The following is a 22,677-nucleotide window of genomic DNA, read 5'->3' as shown; positions in this document are numbered from 1 at the left end:
GTGATGGTGGAGCAGATTCTGGGTAGAGGTCTATTTTTGTCTCAGGCCAACTCTAATGTGTTAGAGACTAGGTGAAAACAGCTGTGGCTCACCAGAGACACAGTCCCTAATACCCCACACACAGCCTTGTTTCCACTGCACCCTGCCATGTTCTTTTATGCAGCATGAACACTAAAGACACCGTGCATAAGAACGATCATTGTCAAAACCGTACAATGTTTTGCTGGCTTTCTGAGCCGTCCTTTCGGTTGTTTTCTTTGTTTTTGGTAACTCGTTTTTGGTGTTCACACCTCAGGGCAAGGGTACCATACTCTGGTTATGTCTGTGACTGGAGAGGACAAAGTTACAACAACAAAAAAGCAGTATGCGTGGTGAAGTGAGTTGTTGCGCATGCCAGAACGCTGCATTCATTCATGCGTGAGTGTGTGTGTGCCCATTGTCTTGCTGCCCTTGTGTGAGGGTTTTGGAGGACATGCTCTGAAATGGGAGCCAGTGTTCCTGTCAGTCATGTGACCCACTGCTGGGCTTATCTGGGTCTGTGATAAAGAGTAACCAGTGATTGAAAGCTTCACCAAACTTGAGAATGTCATTAAGGAAGACTTGTCTTGTGAGATATAATTAAAGATTTTTTGATGACCCAGGAAGTACCGCATTTATAATTGACGACTGGAGAGATGAGGATCTTTAAGAGACCCTTGGAACTGTATCACTGTCTGTACCACCATATAGATCTTAAATATGACATAGGAAGGAAGTTGGGGAGCAAATCCTCCAGCAGAATAAGCTACATTGTTTTCAGTTGGTCATAATTGTGATCAAGTCAGTAAGTCCGTTCTCTGTAATGGTCAAATTTTGGTCAAGGTATATTATCATAACATAACCTGAGAGGTAAAAGGACCTGTCCTTGGGTCAGTGAATGATGTGTAAACACTGACACTCCATGGATAACCCACTATTGCACTATTGACAGTAATAACTGAACGAGGTGGGCACTTTGTTTTACACCTGTATGCATGTGACAGCAAGTCTAGGACCATGGAATCAGCACCTGGACCCATAATGATCTAGTTACTCAGAGTAGGAGTGGTGACTTAGCCTCCTGTCTCCCAGGAGAAGAGAGGAGGAGAGGGGGAAGAGGAAAACAGTAGAGTAGAGCAAAGTAGAGGAAAACTGAGCAGAGTACAATAGAGTACAGTATAGTAGAGTCCTCATCAAGTACTCATCAATGATGCAAACTTTTTTTTTAAACTTTTTAAAAGAATTTCGACCCTTTTAAACTTTGAATTTCTAAACTTCTTAAAAAATAATTTTTTTCGACCTTTCAAAACAATTTTTTTCTAAACTTCTTTTGAAAAATATTTGTTCAACCTTTACAAACTTTTTTTTTTTGAAACTTTATAAACTTTTTTTTAAAGGAGAGGAGGGGAATAGACACCCTTCTGGAAGTTTTCAGTCTTACCAACTATAATGAATTTATCATGATTCAGCTTGTCAACCAGCTAATTATTAGTGTGCAGGATTAGTGTTGAAAGCAAATCAACAGCTCTGCTGATAGCTCTCCAGAACAGGATTGAGCAGTTCTGGTGTTTGTTTGGAAGGGTATGTTGTATGGAGTCAGATGGCTGAGCGGTTAAGGAATCAGGCTATTAATGAGAAGGTGACAGGTTTGATTCCTGGCCTTGCCAAATGACGTTGTATCCACCCTACTTGCCTCGGGGGAATGTCCCTGTACTTACTGTAAATTGCTCTGGATAAGAGCGTCTACTAAATGTAAATGTTGGTATGGAAGTAATTTTTAGACAACTATCCTGTGTCATCGTGATTGTTATAGACACAGAGCACGATGTAGCAGAGAGCAATAAAGAGAGAATATGATTAATAAAAGAGGGTGAGAGATATAAGACTGATGTCCTCTGGACCCAACCCTGCTCCTTCCTCCAGTCAGCTCTAAGTGCACTGCTAAGGTCCCACCTCCTCAGTGTGTGCCAGACAATGCCCTTGCAGCCGACCCAATGTCTTTGACTAGTAACTGTTCTCTACCCCGATTGGCTGAAGAAGGAGGAGTGACTGCACTCCCAATTGGATGTCTGGCAGGCCAGGCTGCTTCATATGTGACATTGATAGGATTGCTACAACATCAGGGGAGGAGAGAGAATAGCCTACTAAAAAATACTGCCCAGCTTTGGCTATTCGCAGACACACTGAAACAGTGCAGACCACTGTGGGATTCTATTGTCTATACAGGGAAACAGAAAGAAAGTATATATGGGATTGTTAAAATAAAGTACTAACTATGTCAAACCCATGCTCAGTTCTGCTTTCAACATTTACAAACATCCCCACATCCCTTACTGCAAACTCAGTACAACAGTGAGCCACTGAAAACATTATAGGTGCAAGATGTGGGGGAATAAGGTTTACTCTATACGTGTCTATGAGGAATAGATTAACAAGCTCCTGGCAGGTTTCCATAGTATCTGTACTGTCACTTTACTGTTACTCTGTTGGTGCAACAGTTTTTTGCTCAATTAGATTTGAGGATGTTTATTTCTCCTGTTGCCTGGGGGACTTAACTACGCAACTCGAACCAATCCTCCATCCGACCACACCTGCATGTTATGCCCTGTTGGGGAATTAACCAGGTTGGTTGTCCAAGTGACAAGGTTATGAGTCTAGTTAAGTAGTATGAAATAAATGTCCTCGACTAACTTCTCAAGTTCAATGGGCTGTGGTCTGGAGAAGGGGTGAGAAAGTGACTGCTGAACTCGTCTGTTTCTCATGTGCAGAGAAATGCCTCGTCATGCTCCTGTTTTGGCTTAAATATATTATGAGTAGGGGGCGGTTTTTAATCAGATCGGTGTGCTCACTATGACTTGCAGAAATGTTGGGGAAAATGGTCTTCAGATAAGTCTATTCAATCACACATACATTGTTTTATGCCAATGACGATTGCAAACTCTACTTCTATCATTACTCTAGTTGAAAACGATGCATATTTTCACATCCAAATGAGCCCATACACATCCACAAACTATAAAGCTTTCATAGGAAATCCATATTAAGTCCGTGCAAGCGCCAAATGTTATCATGCGACAAACTAATTTGCCTCAAACTGACATACCCACATGACAACTAAGCACGAATTGAATTAATTTAGAAGTATGTTTCAGTGAAGACCGCTCCTCTCAAATTTTAAAGATAGATCAGTGAAAAAAAAAGTGAAAGGTATACCATACCATACCAGCTTAACTTCAAAGTTAACTAGGTCAGGTCGTCCCTACGACCCTCATTTTTGAGCTACACACATTGGCATCCCATCTTCCTCCTCCTCCTCTTCCTCCCGGAACCCATTCAAATTGAGCACCCTGTCAACGTCACGAGCTTTCACTGCTGCAGCAATCCTCGACGTTCCCTCACCATCCTCTATCTGGACCAGAAGGGATTTTCATTCTTAAACACTGCAAACATGTATGTATTTTCTTTGCTCTGATCTATTTTTTGGATTGAAAAATAAGTTCGTGTAGGCGTGCCACGCGCTCACGGTTGTTCGAAATACAATGGATGAACACAAAGCGCACACCATGTCTGATGTAACCTGTCGCTGGCTTCCAGCTGTAACAACGGTACACGGGGTTAGCTTATGTCGCATCTATTTATATATTCAGTCCATTTAGAAAATCGCTTTCAATTTGATGCAGCTAGCTAGCATGGGCAACTAACACAATTTAACGTATTCAGCTAGCTAGCTACTTCTAAGCAAGGTTACAAACGGCCATCTTATTCACCAACGTAGGTTAGTTGCTAATAGAGAAGGCTAGCATACTTTATGCATCATTATGATTAATTGAATTGCTGGAGGTACGTAATTCTGTTCATGGTTATTAACTATTTTCCACGTCTCTTGTGAGATTTGTTTTATGAGCCGAGTCATCATACAACACAATTTGGTCAGGCAGACCAATCGACAGCATCAAGGACAATGAAAGGTCTTTGCGTAATGGAAATTGAAAACGGAAAGGACTATCTTAAGAATCAAAGAATGGTCAACGGACACACATTTCAGATGGGAAATGTTTAGCAGTCATATTTTAGTTAACTAACTAGAAGATGTGGGATTCAGCGAAGGCTGGGGGAGAAGACAAGTATGTTACTAAGTAACACACACACACACAATTCAATAAAGGTTTTTTTGAATGGCACAAAATATGTCATGGCTGAAAAGATGAAACCACAAAAGCAGAGACATGGCCTCTTAGGCCTACTGTCAGGGTATTTGGAATGTAAACTTTTTTGTTAGGTAGGTAGGTGAGAGAAACGCACATGTGTAAAATGCACAAGGATTACATATTTTCTGTTAGAGGTTTAACATAATTTTAAAAAAATGACATTTGTCAAAAGCCTCAAAAGAAAGGAAGTTCATATGACCACTCCAACCCTAATTCTATTGATGCACTGTTGGCAGTTGGGCTATAGATAGCCTTATTTGTGATTACATAAACAGAGTTGTGTGTGTGTGTGCGCGCACGTACGTATATGCCAGCCGTTTGTATCTGTCTGCTTTGTGTGTGTGTGCTGCACACAGCAGATGGGATATCTGGTGTGTTTGCAGGATTACAGTTTCCATTCTGCCAGAAGAGGGGGCAGGAGGGAGGATTAAAGGGACCAGTAAGCAGCACATACGAGTAGGAGGGATTGGGCCTTCACACTGTTGCATTAGGAGAGTGACCGTGTATTCTCCCTGCATCCTAAATCACACTAGAGGTCTTCCAGGCCAGACGGCTATTCTTGAGGAGCTAGGAATCCAAGATGGCCTCCAGATAGATTTAGACCTGAAGGCCCAGGTCCGTTCAGTCATTTGATGGTGTCAGCCCTTGGTAGTGGTGTAGATATTTACTTGCAAAATGTTAGATCCTGTTTCCCGATGGGTTGATGCCCTACAGTTTGTTTGGAATTGTGTGAGGTAAGGCATAGAGGTTTTATTGACTAGGATGGCAGAAATTGCCCATTTTCTTTGGTTATTTTTTCGAGGTTAACTGAAGTGACCACTACTAGGACCTCCTGAAGTCCATCACAAGATTAAAGGATAGTGATTGGCTGGCTATGAGCTTGGGTTTCATAGTTGCCTACTGTTGCTTCAGAAAGCACCATTGGTGACCTGACCTGGAGTGTAAAACCATTAGACTGAGCCGTGCTCGGGTGTAGGCTTAATTAGAGGCTGATCTACTTGGAATCCCTCTCTCATCTCCACTTTCACTCTTTGTGTCTCTTTCTCTGCACAGCTTAGGTCATGTCGTCTGTCATGCAGAAACTGATCACCCCCCTGGCCAGTGGGCCCTCCGAACCCCCCAGGAACAAGGTGACGGTGGTGGGGGTGGGACAGGTTGGCATGGCCTGTGCCATTAGCATCCTCCTCAGGGTAAGTCTGCCTGCCTGCATCAACCACTAAGACTCGAGGACACTACTGCAACGCAACAATTAAACCAGTTTTACCACAATGAAACCCTATCCCCACTGCTATCGGGGTTTGTCCCCCTAACCATCCTTTTTTCCCTCTGCGCTTCCTCCCCCTGTTCCCCCTCCCCTCCTCTTTCTGCAGGACCTGGCTGATGAGCTGGCCCTTGTGGATGTGATGGAGGACAGGCTGAAGGGAGAGATGATGGACTTGCAGCATGGCAGCCTTTTCCTCAAGACCTCAAAGATTGTGGCTGACAAAGGTACAGCAGTCTGCCCCTGGGTTGTTTAGCAGACCTAGTGAATTGCAGATGAGACTCCCAGTTCTTACCTACTAGGTGAACTGTGTGTGGTTTTTAAGTTTATTGTGAATTAATGACGTGTGTGTGTGTGTGTGTGTCACAGATTACGCAGTGACCGCCAACTCCCGTATTGTGGTGGTGACGGCTGGCGTGCGCCAGCAGGAAGGAGAGAGCAGGCTCAACCTGGTCCAGAGGAACGTTAACGTTTTCAAGGCCATCATCCCTCAGATCATCAAATACAGCCCCAACTGCACCCTCGTGGTTGTCTCCAACCCAGGTACGTGAACACACACACACACACACACACACACACACACACACACACACACACAGGGACTCAAAAACACACACAATGAAACACACACTTTGTCTTTCACACACTTCATGCCACCAGATCATTGTATTGTCAACCCAGCATCATTCCAGTTCTATCCCACGGGCAGACCAGGGTAATAGTGTATTGGCAATATCATTCACCCCCACCCTCTCTATCTCTTATCTGTGGCCCCCTAGTGGACGTTCTGACCTATGTCACCTGGAAGCTCAGCGGCCTGCCCAAGAACCGCGTCATCGGCAGTGGCACCAACCTGGACTCCGCCCGCTTCCGCTACCTGATGGCTGAACGCCTTGGCATCCACTCCAGCAGCTTCAACGGCTGGATCCTGGGGGAGCACGGAGACTCCAGCGGTGAGCATGCACGCGGAGGAGGAGGGGGGTGGAGGAACCTGATGAGAGGTCTGGAGGGTGGAGAACAGAGGGGGTAGTGACAAACGATGGGTTTTAGAGGAGGTGATCAAATGTCCGTCACTATGCGTGTCGCAGTGCCTGTGTGGAGCGGCGCCAACGTGGCAGGAGTCAACCTGCAGAAGCTCAACCCCGAGATCGGCACTGATGGAGACAAGGAGCACTGGAAGCAGACGCACAAAGAGGTGGTGGACAGGTACATGTACCCCTTAGGTTACCATGCTCCACCCTCAGGTCCCCTGTTCCATACTACCAGACTGACAGCGGCGTGTTGCGTTGCAGTGCCTACGAGGTGATCAAGCTGAAGGGCTACACCAACTGGGCCATCGGCCTGAGTGTGGCTGACCTGACAGAGAGCCTTGTCAAGAACATGAGCAGGATCCACCCTGTCTCCACCATGGTCAAGGTGAGGGCTTCACACCGTAACACACACACACTGATGCTACGGCACGCTGTTTCTGTGTTGTGGATGATTTGACAGCGGCTTTTAGTCAAAGGGAGAGGTGGATTTGAACCGTGAGTCGTGTTGAAATGAAGCCGTCACTGTGGTTGGCAGGACATGTATGGCATCGGCGAGGAAGTGTTCCTGAGCCTGCCCTGCGTGCTGAACAGCAGCGGCGTGGGCAGCGTGGTCAACATGACCCTGAATGACGACGAGGTGGCCCAGCTCAAGAAAAGCGCCGACACCCTTTGGGGAATCCAGAAGGATCTGAAAGACCTGTAGACCCGGGTCGGGTCAGCGGACGTCACACACTCCCAACAGGCCTCTCTCGTCATCACCCCTCCCCACGTCTGTCCATCAGTCATTCCTTCCTCCCTCTTGAGTCTAACATCCTCTCTAGCTAAATCGTCTTGACAAGCACCCCTAACACTCCTTACTTTTTCTTCCACAACTGATGCACTCCTGTCACCCCTCCCCCCCCCCCACACACACACACACCATCATCAGTAGGATGTGGTGGCCGTCTAGTGAAGTGTAACATGCTGGTTTCGGTGTGACTTAGGGTAAAGCGTGTATAGCATCTGTGGTCGGTTTTCCTGTGTTGCAGCTATTCTACGTACGATCAAATAGAAAGTAGTGTTTGGGCTCTTCTCTTCACTCATTTGCACTTGAGCACGTTCCTTTAACTCCGCCTTGTAGGGATACATAGGACCCTCATCCTCCTGTCTGCTCCCCCGCGAGGAGGGGAAGTCCTGGCCGGCGGGGGGAGTGGAGGAAGGCCCAGCCCCTGTGTTTCCACGTCTTTGTCAAAGGGAGAGGGCCGAGGTGGATTCTAAAATGTCCTCACCTCGAGTTTTTGTTTTGAAAACGAGCTGTCATTGGTGTGAAGAATTGTGTTGACAATTGGACGAGTAACTTAATAAATATATGCATAAACATGCAATAACATCCTGATGAGAGACTTGTCATTATTTATTTGGCAGCACGATATTTAATCACACAAGCACTGCAACATGTTATGGTTTCTGGCTCTTGCATTAAAAACACATTAAAACTAAATGGTTAACATTTTCACTGCTGCAACACATCGTTATGAATAAATACAGGTAGATACGTAATACTTTAGCGGGATACATTTAGAATAGGCCAACAGCCTAGAAGGAAAGTAGACAGACACATTTGTTAGACAACTTTGATGGAAATTATGTTCAGGTAGGTACGTCCAATTGTTGGATTTTAAATAAAATTGACAGTTTGTTCGGTCTGGATTTTGTAATGCCGATTTGGGATCTGTAACCACTGTTTCGCTTTCCAAAACGAAGCCCAAACGGGTTGAAATTAAATTTACTCCGAGTTAGCCGGTTCTGGCAAATAATCTGTCGTTCGTCTTCTTTTTCTTTTAAAAGGTAACAAAGATTCTGGTCGTCGGGTAAATGAAGCCCCTCAAACTCTCTTTTTGTCACCACAGTGCTCCCTCGAACCCTGGCAGGCAGCGAGAGTCCTGGAGGTACAAAGAGACGTATAGGCTAGAAACATGTTTCATATTAAACAAATCCATATTATACAGTTTGAGCTATTAAAACAGAAATGTACCTGTATTATCTTTCCACTCAGAACTTCCAAAGCCATTTAGAGACACCCCCAGAGTTCCATATTGACGAATTCCACAAAACAGGACCAATGCCAAAATCATCATTCTGTCAAAACCCATGTGCTCACTTTTTCTCTTCTGACTAGTCTAAACGGTGTGCGGTCATCAACACCAAGCAATTCTTGTTTTGTCCACGGCAGATGTGTAAACTGCAGTTTTATACCCACCCAGCACAACCCTGTTTTGAACCAGTTTCGTGAAGGGGCTGGCGATGCGAGGTGCACCTGCGCCCCTCCCTCAACATATTACGGCACTTTCCACTACTTGGGAGGGGGTGAATGCATCATTCATACTTCTAGGAAATGATGACAATTTGCGCGCTACTAACGGACATAATGCCTTATGTTTTGAATAATGATGTAGGGCCTAATTGTACAAGTGATGCAACTAGTGATAGTAAATCCTCCCAGAAAGATATATCTGGACAATATTTTAAGGAGGCATTTTGTTGGCCAATTGTTAATTATTTTTCATCACATCAAGTCAGTCAATTAATCAAACCCAATGTTCATGTGCAAAACCATTAGCGTGTGGAACTTGTTATGGTGTTATGCTAACCATAACAGAGGACCAACTGTAATTTATAATGTCTAGTGTCTCTGGTAGAAAAATAAAGATAAACGCCAATCATAAGGAACAGTGCGTCACGGTTGCACATATAGTGCCTGACTGGAAATGCTGTTATGTTCATTAAAAGAATGGGCCCCCCTCTTAAACAATGATGTTTTTCTGTGCATGGTGTGTTATTTTAAAGGTAGGCCTACGTTCAAAATCCATTATAGACGGACTACTCTAACAGTTGGATAGTGCTTTGACAAATGGTCGTGGAATTAAATTACGTAATCAGTGCGCTGCTGTTTGCTCACCCTGCTACCGGCACGTTCTCAGCTGGTGGCTTTGCCAAAACCATCACACTGATGTCCGTGGACTTCAGTCCCATGCTCCCATAGAATAGCTTTCCCTGTGCAACAGACCAAGGGGTCGAGTTCATTCACTGAAAGGCGAAGAAGAAAGACGGACTGCGACCACATCGGGCCCCTCCAGACCCACCAACCTGGTATTTCAGCTTTTCCACAACCCCAGGGCCAGGGAAACTCGCGTGCATCTTCCAGGTCACTAGGCGCCAGTTAGACCACTTCAGCCTAACCGCCAACAAGCGGCACTGTTAATGTCCCATTTTAAAAAGGAACATTCATACACGCTTTTAAGGTTTTATGTTGTAAAGGTGTACGTTTGAACAAACAAAAGGAGCCCGTACTTGCTGCTGCCAAGATGCCCCTGACTCGATCCTTATCCATGAGCTCCCTGAGCGGCCTTCCCCTTTGGGAGGACGAGGACCTCCCCGTGGAAGACTTGCTGCTGTTTGAGGTAGCCTGGGAAGTCACTAACAAAGGTGAGGATGAAAGAACATGGCGTCACCACTCAGGGTCGCTATGTGCCGCATTACAGTATACGCAGATATGCATGCACAATAAATCATGCACAAATTGATGGTTCAAAATATGCTGGGAAAGGGATCAGCTGTCCCGAGCTTCTGTAGGTGTCGACACAGAGGTCAGAGCAGTCAGACATGGATCTATACTCCATAATGTTATGTGAGGAATAACACACAATGATGGAATAGATGTAGAACTTAGTCAATTATAACAGTCTCCTGGGGCTTTTCCACACTTGTTTGTTTGACGGGTGGGCATTGAAACAGACTCCTATCTTTGGTCCCAAAGAGCAAATATTGAAGTACAGTGAGAGTGGCGATAGAATATGTATGACTGAACAGTTAAACATTAAACTGAATAGATACTCAAACTAAAGAAAATACCTGTATTTAGGTAGATTTTGTTAAATATGGGCTACAGAGTTTCAGGTCCCCAGAGTTATCTTCTCTTTGGGAGCATTTCTTTTATTTTCCACATATTACAACAGGGTCTGTTTGTGAATCTCTTGTGCAGGATGCAGGCTATTGTTGGCCCCTTTTTACTCAGTAACAGTTCACAGGTTATCAGGCCTGGATAGATCTGCTATAAGGTATATTATCACCTTATATAACACTGACAGCCTTCTGACGTCATACACACATTTACAAAGTCCTCCTGACAAACGTTTCAGGGCGGTTGTGTGTGCTATTTTCCTGTGTAGGTTGTGTTTGTTGTGTCACACCGACAGGTGCCTGTGCTTTTCTTCTCTATAGATTTATGTTACATGGTCCTAAATTCGGTTGTCATTCATTATAGATGGTCAGTTTTATACTTTTATACACATACAAGTCATACCTATTCATGCGTCTGTGTGTTTGTGTGTTTCTCTGTGTGTTTCCATCAGTGGGGGGTATCTACACAGTGATCCAGACCAAGGCTAAGATAACAGTGGATGAATGGGGGGAGAATCTCTTCATGATGGGGCCGTACTACGAGCACAATTTCAAGACCCAGGTGGAGGCATGCGACCCTCCAAACCCTGCCATAAAGAAAGCCATGGACGCGCTCAACACCAACGGCTGCCAGGTGCCTTTTCACCACTAGATGGCATCAACGTCTCGTATTTGGTTATGGAGCTCACATAAACAGCAGATGAATGTACAATGAGCTCGTGAGGAGTGTGTTTACATCAAAAACAATCCAAATAGGGATAACATTTATAATAATATATTGATGTATAGTTTGAATAATGGTAATCTACGCCTATCCCGTTTACAAGATGTGGTTGTAACCATAGGTGCAGCCAATCTCTGTGTGTTGATATTGTATTCTTGTTTATTTTCCTCATATGTTTATGTGTTGGTGTTTACAGGTCCACTTTGGGCGCTGGTTGATAGAGGGCAGCCCCTATGTGATCCTGTTTGACATTGAGGGGGCTGCCTGGAACCTGGACCGCTGGAGGGGGGACCTGTGGGACACCTGTGGTATCGGCATGCCTTTTAACGACAGAGAGGCCAATGACACGCTAATCTTTGGATCCCTGATAGCCTGGTTCTTCAAAGAGGTACTGTATGTGCAAAGCCTGCTTCTGTTCCAAACACAAATATAGACAGTGGTGTAAGTGCAATATTTAAAAATGTTCATGCAAGCACCTGACCTTTTTAATTGAAAGTTGTATAACAGTTACAAAAATAATAAAACATACCATGTTCAATTCCCTGTTGTTGGGTTATCAGTTGACGGACCAAACAGGGGACATGCCAAATGTCATCGCTCACTTCCACGAGTGGCAGGCCGGGGCGGGGCTTATTCTCATCCGCTCACGGAGGATCCCCGTGGCAACCGTGTTCACGACCCATGCCACTTTGCTGGGCCGGTACCTATGTGCTGGCAATGTGGACTTCTATAACAACCTGGACAAAGTGGGTTTCATCCTTTACTCACACATATCCAGATACCATAATGATGTACTGTATCTAATAAACTATCTCTCTCTCTCTCTCTCTCTCTACCTCTCTCCCCCTCTCTCCCTCCCTCTCTACCTCTCTCTCTCCCTCTCTACCTCTCTCTCTCTTTCTACCTCTCACTCACTCAACTACACCCACCCCCCCACACACACACACACACTGTAGCGAGCTAGTCAGAGTTAGTGAGTGTCAGCCGTGTGGCTGTGCGTCAGGGAGGGTCAGTGGTTACCATACTGCTGTTTGTAATTGGGCCTCTTAGACTCACAGTGTAAAGGTCAGCGTGGGCCTTAAAGGCCATTCACCAAGCTGAGAGATGATTGACAGCCTCTCGTTAAAGGAGATGAGAGTAATGGAAAGGGAAGGATATGAGAGGTAGAATGGGTAAGGAGAGCTAAGCAGTAAGGAGTGCAAAAGAAAGGGGAAAGATGGGAGGGAAGCCATTCAGAGAATGTCCTTCCATTATAACAGTTGTCTTTTAAATCAATCAACTACCATCCTGCCATCCCCCTCCACACAACGTTTGATCTAGTGTTTTATCTTGGTTATAAACCTACTACTTGTGGAGCTGTTCTCCTGTTAGATCAATATAGTAAGTCATTTATGTTGTCTTCTTTAACCCTGTTTCAGTTCAACGTCGACCAGGAGGCTGGGGAAAGGCAAATCTACCACCGATACTGTCTGGAGAGAGCAGCTGTCCACTGTGCTCATGTCTTCACAACAGTGTCCCAGATCACTGCTGTGGAGGCCAGCCACATGTTGCACAGGAAGCCAGGTGGGGAAGGATTAAACTGTTACACCTTATCACATCCAAGTGGGGAAGGATTAGTCTGTAACACCTCATCAGACCCAGGTGGGGAAGGATTAGACTGAAATCCTTCTTTGACACAACATTGGGTTACAGTGCATGGCTGCTGAGACATGGAGGTTTTTGGATGTTTGTGTTTGTTCTGTGCAGATGTGGTGACCCCCAACGGTCTGAACGTGAAGAAGTTTTCAGCCATGCACGAGTTCCAGAACCTCCACTCCACCAACAAGAACCAGATCCAGGAGTTTATCCGGGGACATTTCTACGGGTGGGTCCTGATCCTGTCCACAAACACATCTCATGCAGAACCACTCACTGGATGAAAGACTACATGCTTACCTCACATGTCCTAGTGTCACTCCAACATTTTGATTGGTCAATCTCATCAAACTGTGTGTGTGTGTGTTCTGTCTGGCAGCCACCTGGACTTCAACCTGGAAAAGACCCTTTGCTTCTTCATAGCAGGACGCTATGAGTTCTCCAACAAGGGAGCAGACATTTTCCTGGAGTCTCTGTCCAGACTCAACTACCTGCTGAGGGTGAATCTCAGACCAAGTCTCCAGCCTGTCCTCCATGGTCCTGCAGACTGAGGCACCTGATTGACATTGATCTATGGTGTTACAAGACATCTCTAATCACATGTGTCTAACCATGTTTTAAAGCTGGTTGTTTGACCTCAGGGGTAAAATGTGGAAACGTGACTCTTGTAGAGCTACCGAACATTGTGCTATTACAGTCTCTTTACAGTTCACCCACTGTAAAGGGTGAACTGGGTCTAGAATTTTATTTTATTGTTCTGGTTTGTCTTCTTTCCTGTGATTTGCTGTCTATCCCAGGTGCATAAGAGTGATGTGACAGTGGTGGTGTTCTTCATCATGCCAGCGAAGACTAACAACTTCAACGTGGAAACACTAAAGGGACAGGCAGTACGCAAACAACTCTGGTAGGTCTCCAGATCACACCAAACCAAGTCTAACCAAGTCTTAGCCAGGTTCGACTTAAAAGTCTGCACAGTCTTCATATCAAACCAGAGACTTTCATCCTCTGTTTACCTTTCCCTCACATATTGTTCAGACACTGATAGTCAAACACTCATCTAACAGTCCTGATTGGCTGACCTGGGTCCACCCCTGTGCTCTTGTCCATGTAGGGACACTGCTCACAGTGTGAAGGAGAAGTTTGGGAAGCGACTGTATGAGGCCTTGTTAAAGTAAGTCCATGTAACACCCTACTTCCCTCTGGTGGTCCCCACAGAGTGTCATCTGGTCTGACGGGAGCGTTGTAGCTGGACCTGTCTCTCACTATTATCCCCTAGAGCAAATAAATGACCTTTAGTGTATATCCTAAGTGTTGAAATAGGCTGGGCGTTGATGATGGTTTGTCCATGCTGGTTAGAGTGTGAAGGGATGTGTGTGCATGTGTGTTTTTGTTGAGAAATGTGTGTGTGTGTGTGTGTGTGTGTGTGGCAGATGTGTCTGGAGGCCAGAGGAGAGACCTACAGTATTTCTATCCCTTTCCCTCTTTTTTATTTTCTCTTTCTCTCTCTCTCGCTCTCTCTCTTTCTCACTCAGAGGGGAAATCCCTGACATGAACACTATCCTGGACAGAGATGATTTCAGCATCATGAAGAGAGCCATCTTTGCCACACAGGTACACATATACATACAAAAATGAAGAACATTTTCCTATTTTTGTGTAATGCCAGAAATATCCAATAAGCAACAATCATATCTTCATTTTTGACAATTGTTTGAATAATAAGTTGCATCCTTGCTTTGTGAAGGCCCTTTAAAACAGGAAATATACATGTAAAGACATAACAGCAAGGAATTCAAGCAATTCTGAGTTATTTTCATAGACTGAGATGAACAAAAGAAGTACATAACCTAGACAACTGTCCTAGTCTGAGAGACACAACAACATAGAGGGAGCAATCCAACACAGTTTGATTTTATGAATGAATGAATAGACAAAGCCATTTAAACAGTCAGTGGATCGATGTGAGCTACGCCCCAGAGAAGTGATCTATCTTCTCGAGGATGAAGGGGGATTCCCTAGGCCAGAAACACGAATGAGTGCTGGTGAAATGGCCCTCCAGAGTGGGGTTATTTAATGCCTGTCCCAGTGGACCACTGCTTGATAGATCTGCTGTGTAGCAATGATGCATCACTAGCCCTCGACAAGAGAGACGAGAAAACAGGCCGCCCTCAATTAGATTTGGTTTATGTCAACGTCAATAAGTCGGCGGTTGGAAGGGGAGGGGTTATAGACTATAGTACATGTGTACCGGCCTGGGGAAGGAGCGGAAGGGGCCAATGTACATCTGTAGCAGTAGTAGTAGTAGTAGTGGTAGTAGTAGTAGGTACTTTATTAATCCCCTGGGTGAAATCAGTCAGACTGTGTTGCCAGTTCATGCTCTCTCTCACGTCAGTCTCTAAACCTGCTTTTCGAGGTTTATTAACTTTTATCCTTATTCACATGCAAATGGCAGGAAGACAAATGTGCTGTTTGCTACGGAGAGGAGAGCTGCAGGGTTTACACCCTCGTGTTACAGCGTGGTGTTAAAGCCTGCTATTACCCTATACATCTCAATACTGAATTAGCATCCAACTGTTCTAACTAGGAACTTAACATGTTCATCTTACACTGGTCTGTTTTGCCCTAAAGTAAGAACGTTTCAGGCGAGAAGACATTAGATATCATTAGCTGCAGTGTTTGGAAGACAGCGATCAATACTTCTGATGCCTGTTTCAAAGAGTTATTAGTCATGGACCAGTAATCCATAGACTTGGATGCTTTCTCATTGGTTTCTCAGCTGAAGGAGATTCATGATGAGCTCATAAACACCCACAAGTACCCAAGCATGTCCCTTGTCCCTCACCCCCCCCCCCCCCCCATTCTTGAGGGAATGTTTTGTCCCCACAAAAACATTCTCACACACAAATGCTTCTATTGTCGCAGAGACACACCCTCCCTCCAGTCACCACTCACAACATGCTGGACGACGTGTCAGACCCCATCCTGGCCAATGTGCGGCGTATCGGCCTCTTCAACTCTCGCACGGACCGCGTCAAGGTACGGCTGGCTGGCTCCCCTCCGCCCGCGGAACTCACGCCTTCATCTCTGTGTGCAGTCTGAAGACGCGACACAGGGAATGACAGTGAGAGCGTGTCATTTCCTCCTCTCAGATAGTATTCCACCCAGAGTTCCTGTCCTCCACCAGTCCCCTGCTGCCTATGGACTACGAGGAATTTGTACGAGGCTGTCACCTGGGAGTCTTCCCCTCCTACTATGAGCCCTGGGGATACACACCAGGTACACACAGTCATCACACACACACACACACACAGTGGGTGTTGTGTGTTGCTTTGGGTCTTTGAGTTTGCTTGTTGTGGTTGTCTGTGTTCCCAGGTGAGTGCACGGTGATGGGGATACCCAGTGTGACCACCAACCTGTCTGGTTTTGGTTGTTTCATGGAGGACCATGTCTCTGACCCCGCCGCGTATGGTACAGACAGAATCATTTGTGTCCATACATATCGTTTTTAAATATCCTCCTATTGACTATTGATTTTTTTATTGAGGTGTGCCAAATCGGTATTGTTGTTTTCCCCTCTCTCCTCAGGGATCTACATCGTGGACCGACGGTTTCGCTCGGCTGATGAGTCATGCAACCAGCTGACCCAGTTCATGCTCTCCTTCTGTCAGCAGTCCAGACGACAACGCATCATCCAGCGGAACCGCACAGAGAGGTTGTCTGACCTGCTGGACTGGAGGTACCTGGGACGGGTGAGCGCTTGGTCATCACAATCTCAAAGAGATTTATTCACCATGACACCAAGTTTGCACAGACAAGAAATTTGTTTTGGCAGGAAGGTGCATACAATAAACATATACATTTACATTTAGTCATTTAGCGGACGCTCTTATCCAGAGTGACTTACAGTAAGTACAGGGACATTCCCCCAGAGGCAAGTAAGGTGAAGTGCCTTGCCCAAGGACACAGCGTCATTTGGTCACTAGCCTGATTCCCTCACCGTTCAGCCACCTGACTATAGGAATATTACATTTAAATGTGTGATCTAACTATGCTAAGGGTACATAAACTAGCAATATTAAGTGGGAAAGAATTAAAATAAAATATACAATAAAATATAAGTTGCCATAATTTACATTATAAATACAATTATTACAGGAGATACAAATGGTACAGATACAGTTTTGTAGTGTAGTGCACATCATGCACGTTAACACACACACACACACAAATACACACACACACACTCTGATGCTCTGTGGTGGATGTGTGATTGCAGTTCTACCAGCATGCCCGCCACTTGGCCCTAAGCAGAGCTTTCCCTGACCAGTTCCAGATGGATCCTCTGGTCCCTGCCAAGGTAGGAGACACAGGACAGGAGAGATCCTGTTCTATCAGACTGTACTGACACCTGGGATTTGACCCACACGATGTGACCAGTAATTGACAGTTTAACATTTGAATGCATGATACCACGTCAGCCACCTGGCTCCCTCCCGTGATCTCATAGACTCCCTCTGTCTTTCGCTCTCGCACTTATACAAACGCGTACACACATACTGCAAAATAAATAATATTGTGACATTTTTGTATTATCTGTACCCCGCACAGACTCAGGGATTCCGTTACCCCCGGCCCGCCTCAGTGCCCCCCTCCCCTTCTGCCTCCCTACACTCCACCCCCCACCACAGTGATGAAGACGATGACGAGGACTATGATGAAGATGAAGAGGCAGAAAGAGATAGGCTGAACATTAAAGCACCTTTCTCTCTAAGGGACGTGCTTGAGGGCGAGAAAAAACTGCCAGGAGAGTCTGGCAACTGAGAGGTCAAAGGTCACAGTTGACAAGTCATGCCAGAAGACCTGGGTGGCACACACTGGTAATACTATCAGATACCTGTTTGGTTCAACCTCAAAGAAAACCCACAGACCTCTGCTTATATTGAGGGATTCATTTATTTAAGTAATTGTTCAGACTAGATTTAGAAAATTCTAAAATAATTGTAGATTATAGGATATGTAAAAATGTCATGCTTTGATTTTGGACAAACTCAGTCCTTAGAAATGTCAGTGTCTCATCAAAAGTCTGGCAATTTGAATAAGAAATTTAAAAACACTGAATTGCATTGTATTAATCACCAAAGCTTTTGATGAAATTAGGAACAATGAGGAACAATGTTTATATAATAAGTAGTTGTCTTAGACAAGTGTTGCTGTGAATTCATTTTTTTCTTTTTATTAAACAACACATTCAAACATGGTCAGTGTGCCATATTTACAAACCAATATTTTTTTCTTACACACCATTTAAAACATCCAACGACAAAAATAATGGATGCAATCAGATGATGTTTACAAATACAGATGTTTCAGAATCAGTACATAAGTGTGTCAGAAGTATTCTCTTTTCCAAGCTGGAAGGTCCTGAAAATACATTTCATCCGGGTTTTCGTCAGCTGAAAGGAACAAGAACAGCATGTATTGATTGTTGTAGTGACACTATACATTGTTCTGAGATATTTCCTCTCTAAACATTGCGCTCACCTTCTTCCTTGGCTTGCTGGAGGAAGTTCAACAACACAGTGGCTACCTGGTTCACACTAAGCTTCTCTGTGTTCTGACTGCGTGTCTCTGCGAGGAAGACACACACACACGTGCGCAGGTGATTTACTGGGATGATCTCACGAAGAAGCAAATGAACCATTAAAGATCAAGATACAATGCTGTATATAGTTGTTTTATCCATGTAATAAATGACGTGTACCCAAGTGTAATGTGTCATACACGTCTCCTTCTTTTCGGTCTTCAGATATAAACCGCCTTCCCTCTATAAAAACGTTTTTTAGAACATTAAAGTATCCCTTAGGGATATAGTAAGTTGCTGGTGGATGTAGTTACAGTTGAAGGGAAATTACAGAACATAAAACATGCTTAAAAAAGTATAAGTAAGTATTAAGTAAGATACATACGAGTCCCCTTGAGATACAACATAGCCTGCGGCGTCCAGTTTCTCCGATGGATATTACTCTTTAATTTGAAAAAAGGACTGGTCAGAACCGATATTACTCTCAATTACAATATCTGGAATTGTTACAATTATTTAAATTACCTTGGGAGCACTCCAAGAATGAGAGATGAACGTTGCAACCAGTAAAAGCACAAGCGCGTATGCCGTAACAGTCCTTGCACCCTAGGCACAGAAGTTGCAGGACGCTTTACTTTGAACAGTTACAGCACATAGGCTGTGGTAAAAGTTTAAAATTGTTACATTTAAATAAATCTTAGGCTACGTGGGCACAAACTAAATACAATCACTGCTTCTTACCACTTTATTTCTAGTCTATTTAAACATGATAGGCCTACCTATAATATTTACTTAATTTGTAATAGAACATGCGCTTACTTTCATTTCGAAGACGTTCTCCTTATCGTTGCTGATCCGTTTCTAAGTCAGTGAAGACGTTCAGTGCCTCGCAAGACGCTACCGCTGTATTTATATCAACAGGGTGGGGAGGCCGTAGCCGAACTCTCCACATATTGGATTATGGATGTCAACAGCAATAGGTCATGCCAATTTGATGAACTGGGGCGAACCCCGAGGGCTGCAAAAATGAATGAACCTGGAAAGCAATTACTCACCGTAGGCATACATGTAGACCATCATATAACTAAAACAAGTAGTAGAAGTAAAATCAGTAGAAATCATTTTCTAGTTTTTTTGTTTGTCTCTAAAGTAGGCTAATGGATTAAAATAAAAAATGTGCTAATTTAAGTAAACACTTGAAGCGGCCGTATGGTAGGCCTAATAAACAATCGGGGTAATTGCTCGGAAATATCGATATGTTTACACCTTGTGCACTGAAGCGCAGACGGATAGCCTATGTCGGTCGTTTTTTATGAATGGACCTCTGACAGCCTCTCAATGAACGTAGGAGTGTTTTATCAGGAAAACTTAGGGCGTCCCTACGCATCTCATCGACGTTATCATCCATTTATATAAACTGTGTGTGACATCACTGCAAAAAGGTGGCTCGCAGGGGTTCTTTATCAATACAATCGCTATCATTGGATGTACCATCAACATGTCATGTAATCGGTTTATTGTACACGTATGGGCCCCCAAATATGACACAGACAAAATTGCTTTTTAAAGAGTATTTACAAAAGTGCCCGGCAAGTAGACATTGTCAAAGCATTTTCACATCACACCTGACTATTCAGTAGGCCTACCCTCCATCCAAATAGCTTTAGGCTAAATGCTAAAAGTCAGTAGCCTAATGTTAAAAAAACCCGCACCAACCACCTTGTCAGTCATCATAATTCAATGAATGAACGATTAGAACTGACTATGTGCCACCGTGTCACATGTGGCACAGCTTTGAGAGAAAACAGAAGAATTTCACCTTCCCAGTTAAGAGTTAAAGCACAAGCACCATTATATTACGACCAGAGCCGGCTGTTGGAATTATCTACAAACGCACCCTTCCTACAAAAAAAGGAAAAAAAACCTGCGGTTTACCAATCTAAGTGCTTTGCCAATCTAATCATGTCAGATGATTGAGGTAGGAAAGCTGATCAAAGGCTGCATTTGTAGAGGATAAGAACAGGCCCACCCCTGGGGATGTCCTCCACTGTAGTACACAGCCAGCAGCCCTACCCATTCCACACTGCAAAGCTGAACTGATACAGTTCTTAGTTCAGAAGGGCTTCTTTGGAGAATCAAACCGTTGAGGAGAGCACTGACATGCAGGATGTCTTGCTGGACCCAGGTAACCGGCTTCAGATCCATTGGTAAGTAACAGTGTTCCATGGCAACATAAACGCTTTATTGGGACAGTCAGCCAATCAAAATGGCTGATACAAAAATGCAGGCCTTTCCCTTGAGGTGGGATGAGAGTCTTCATATATAAACTCTTAGTAAAAAGATCTGATGCAAGCCAGTGGTTGACCATGTGGGTGATTGGCATTGCTTTGTAAAACTGCAGTATGATAAATAAAAATAAATGAAAATTTCAGGACACAAAAAGTCCCTGTTATACCATGGTGTTACTCTCTCCCAGTTTGTCCACATACTGAAAGAAAACAAATAAAATAAAAGCTTGTTAAATTAGTGTCCAAACACCTCAGAATATAGAACACCAGCATGACTATGCATGAGACTTATCGGAATCGGAAGAACGCATATACTAGTTCTCACTCAAATTAATAATATTCATGGAGAACATCAATATGAAATGACACAGTTAATTCTAAATGTGATTGTGTCCGTGTCAGGGATAGACTGTTATATCCATACAGTGGAATAGGACACGGATACATTAGTGCACACATTAGTGCATGCAACTTCATGCTCACATGCAAAGGGAAATCTGCAGTGACTGACCAAGCCTTCTGATAGTCTTCAAAACCTTAGGAAGGCTTTAGGAAGACAGAGACACACAACATCACCTTAGAACAAAGGCATCCACAACACACACACACACACACACACATTTCTCTGTCTGAATTAGTAGGCAACCTGCATCCTTTGGTCAGGTCAGTGAAGCTAGGGAGCATGCAGCTCGGCTCCTACACTCACCCCACTGAGGAAGGAGAAGTTCAGGATGGAGCCCAGGATAGGTATCCTCCTGATGAAGCCCACTATCACTGGGAAGAACCCCCTGGAGGAGAAGCACACACACAGACCTCATCACGAGACAAGCCTCTGCAAAACAGAGCCAGCAACTGTGAAAGGTAGAGATGGTAGAGAAGAACCACAGCCAGAATGGAGGACTGCTGATTGGAACTCGGATCAGATCATCCTCACCTGAACAGAAGGAAGAAGCCGTAGACTTCCAGCACCACGCCCACGATGGGCCAGCCGATGAGCACCACAAGCACACCACCCAGGAAGAAGCTGGTGGCCTTCATCTTGTGTTTCTGGAAGAAGAACCGGAACGTTCTCTCGAGCCCGATAACAAAAGCGAGCCCCGCTACGAAGAGGATCTTCGAAGCGAGTGAGTGTGAAAAAGAAGATAAAAAAGAATGAGATTAACAATTTAAAAAAACGTTTCTCCTTTGACTTCCATAGCTGACACAAAGTGTTTCACAGGACATCACTTACATTTCCAATAGCCAGGAGGGCTTTGTCAAAGAACAGGATCATCCCAAAGAAGAGAAAGAACACTCCGAAACCAGTCAGTCCTATCCCTATCTCTGCAAACAGAAAGGAATCACATACATTTTACATAGTTTTACTCAGGTGACTGACTTGCATTAAATTCTATTAAATTCACTCCTAACCAATTTCTGAGCCCGGGCTGAATCAATAAGCAGTCAGTGATGTGTAGTGATTAGGATGAGACCTGGAACATAGCTCAGTGAGTGATCACACATCATTTAAAATGTTCACCGTGAGCATCCAAATGGATGGATAGCATTGATAACAATTAGTTTTCTCTCATTGCTAATACGACCAATAACGATTTTGTGATATAAAGTAGCTGCTAACATTGCCTTGTCACGAATGTTAGCCAACAGCAAGCTTAAACTGCAATAGGCTAACAAGAATAATAATCATTTAGCTTAGCATTAGTAATTTATGTCAACTGACATGTTAGCAAGTCAACAGTACTGGCTTATCATAGCTACAGTCAGATAGAAAAGTCTTACTCTGTGAATCCGTAAGAGAGATCATTTTGACGATGGATACAATTTCCGAGGCACATTAACTATAAATATTTGCGGCTTAACAAAAATGAACCCTCTGACAGCTGTCACAGCCCATAGAGTTAGTCACAGCCGCCAGCAGCCACGTCTTCCGGAAACACGCCTTCCCTTGCTCACAACTTCCGGAACAAATCTGAGGTTTGTTCAAGAGCGTTT

General features: G+C 44.3%; 5 protein-coding genes across 6 annotated transcripts; 2 read left to right on the top strand and 3 right to left on the bottom strand.

The window, feature by feature from the left end:
- Positions 1 to 3,328: 3,328 nt before the first annotated feature.
- Positions 3,329 to 7,893, top strand: ldhba (lactate dehydrogenase Ba). Its single transcript, XM_084701091.1, has 8 exons — positions 3,329 to 3,468; positions 5,280 to 5,416; positions 5,597 to 5,714; positions 5,857 to 6,030; positions 6,267 to 6,440; positions 6,576 to 6,693; positions 6,780 to 6,903; positions 7,054 to 7,893. The coding sequence occupies exons 2-8, from the start codon at positions 5,288 to 5,290 to the stop codon at positions 7,219 to 7,221; spliced, it is 1,005 nt and encodes a 334-aa protein (XP_084557217.1). The 5' UTR covers positions 3,329 to 3,468; positions 5,280 to 5,287; the 3' UTR covers positions 7,222 to 7,893.
- Positions 7,894 to 8,022: 129 nt separating this feature from the next.
- Positions 8,023 to 8,743, bottom strand: kiss2 (kisspeptin 2). The gene is made up of 2 exons (XM_084701094.1): positions 8,533 to 8,743; positions 8,023 to 8,440 (listed from the first exon to the last, which is right to left on the bottom strand). The coding sequence occupies exons 1-2, from the start codon at positions 8,648 to 8,650 to the stop codon at positions 8,148 to 8,150; spliced, it is 411 nt and encodes a 136-aa protein (XP_084557220.1). The 5' UTR covers positions 8,651 to 8,743; the 3' UTR covers positions 8,023 to 8,147.
- Positions 8,744 to 9,480: 737 nt separating this feature from the next.
- gys2 (glycogen synthase 2) lies at positions 9,481 to 18,073 on the top strand. The gene is made up of 16 exons (XM_084701023.1): positions 9,481 to 9,983; positions 10,910 to 11,091; positions 11,378 to 11,569; positions 11,742 to 11,927; positions 12,600 to 12,744; positions 12,928 to 13,045; positions 13,196 to 13,316; positions 13,614 to 13,720; positions 13,928 to 13,987; positions 14,349 to 14,427; positions 15,739 to 15,852; positions 15,966 to 16,092; positions 16,189 to 16,284; positions 16,402 to 16,565; positions 17,093 to 17,173; positions 17,425 to 18,073. The coding sequence occupies exons 1-16, from the start codon at positions 9,863 to 9,865 to the stop codon at positions 17,635 to 17,637; spliced, it is 2,106 nt and encodes a 701-aa protein (XP_084557149.1). The 5' UTR covers positions 9,481 to 9,862; the 3' UTR covers positions 17,638 to 18,073.
- spx (spexin hormone) lies at positions 18,063 to 19,815 on the bottom strand. The gene is made up of 6 exons (XM_084701026.1): positions 19,217 to 19,815; positions 18,923 to 19,003; positions 18,783 to 18,840; positions 18,578 to 18,640; positions 18,358 to 18,444; positions 18,063 to 18,269 (listed from the first exon to the last, which is right to left on the bottom strand). Exons 1-6 carry the CDS (start codon positions 19,220 to 19,222, stop codon positions 18,205 to 18,207), a joined length of 360 nt encoding a protein of 119 aa, XP_084557152.1. The 5' UTR covers positions 19,223 to 19,815; the 3' UTR covers positions 18,063 to 18,204.
- Positions 19,816 to 19,953: 138 nt separating this feature from the next.
- Positions 19,954 to 22,619, bottom strand: golt1ba (golgi transport 1Ba). 2 transcript variants are annotated; one of them, XR_014762410.1, is made up of 6 exons: positions 22,465 to 22,619; positions 21,917 to 22,008; positions 21,620 to 21,798; positions 21,392 to 21,473; positions 21,169 to 21,231; positions 19,954 to 20,885 (listed from the first exon to the last, which is right to left on the bottom strand). XR_014762410.1 is itself a non-coding variant. In XM_084701025.1 (5 exons), exons 1-5 carry the CDS (start codon positions 22,487 to 22,489, stop codon positions 20,847 to 20,849), a joined length of 417 nt encoding a protein of 138 aa, XP_084557151.1. In that variant the 5' UTR covers positions 22,490 to 22,619; the 3' UTR covers positions 19,954 to 20,846. The 2 variants fall into 2 exon arrangements, 1 of the variants encoding a protein (XP_084557151.1); XM_084701025.1 differs by lacking the exon at positions 21,169 to 21,231.
- Positions 22,620 to 22,677: the final 58 nt, after the last annotated feature.

The sequence above is a fragment of the Hypomesus nipponensis genome, chromosome 7 (genome assembly GCF_054491055.1).
Source record: "Hypomesus nipponensis isolate SF chromosome 7, ASM5449105v1, whole genome shotgun sequence".
NCBI lineage: Eukaryota > Metazoa > Chordata > Actinopteri > Osmeriformes > Osmeridae > Hypomesus > Hypomesus nipponensis.
This window is presented reverse-complemented; position numbering and strand designations above follow the sequence as displayed.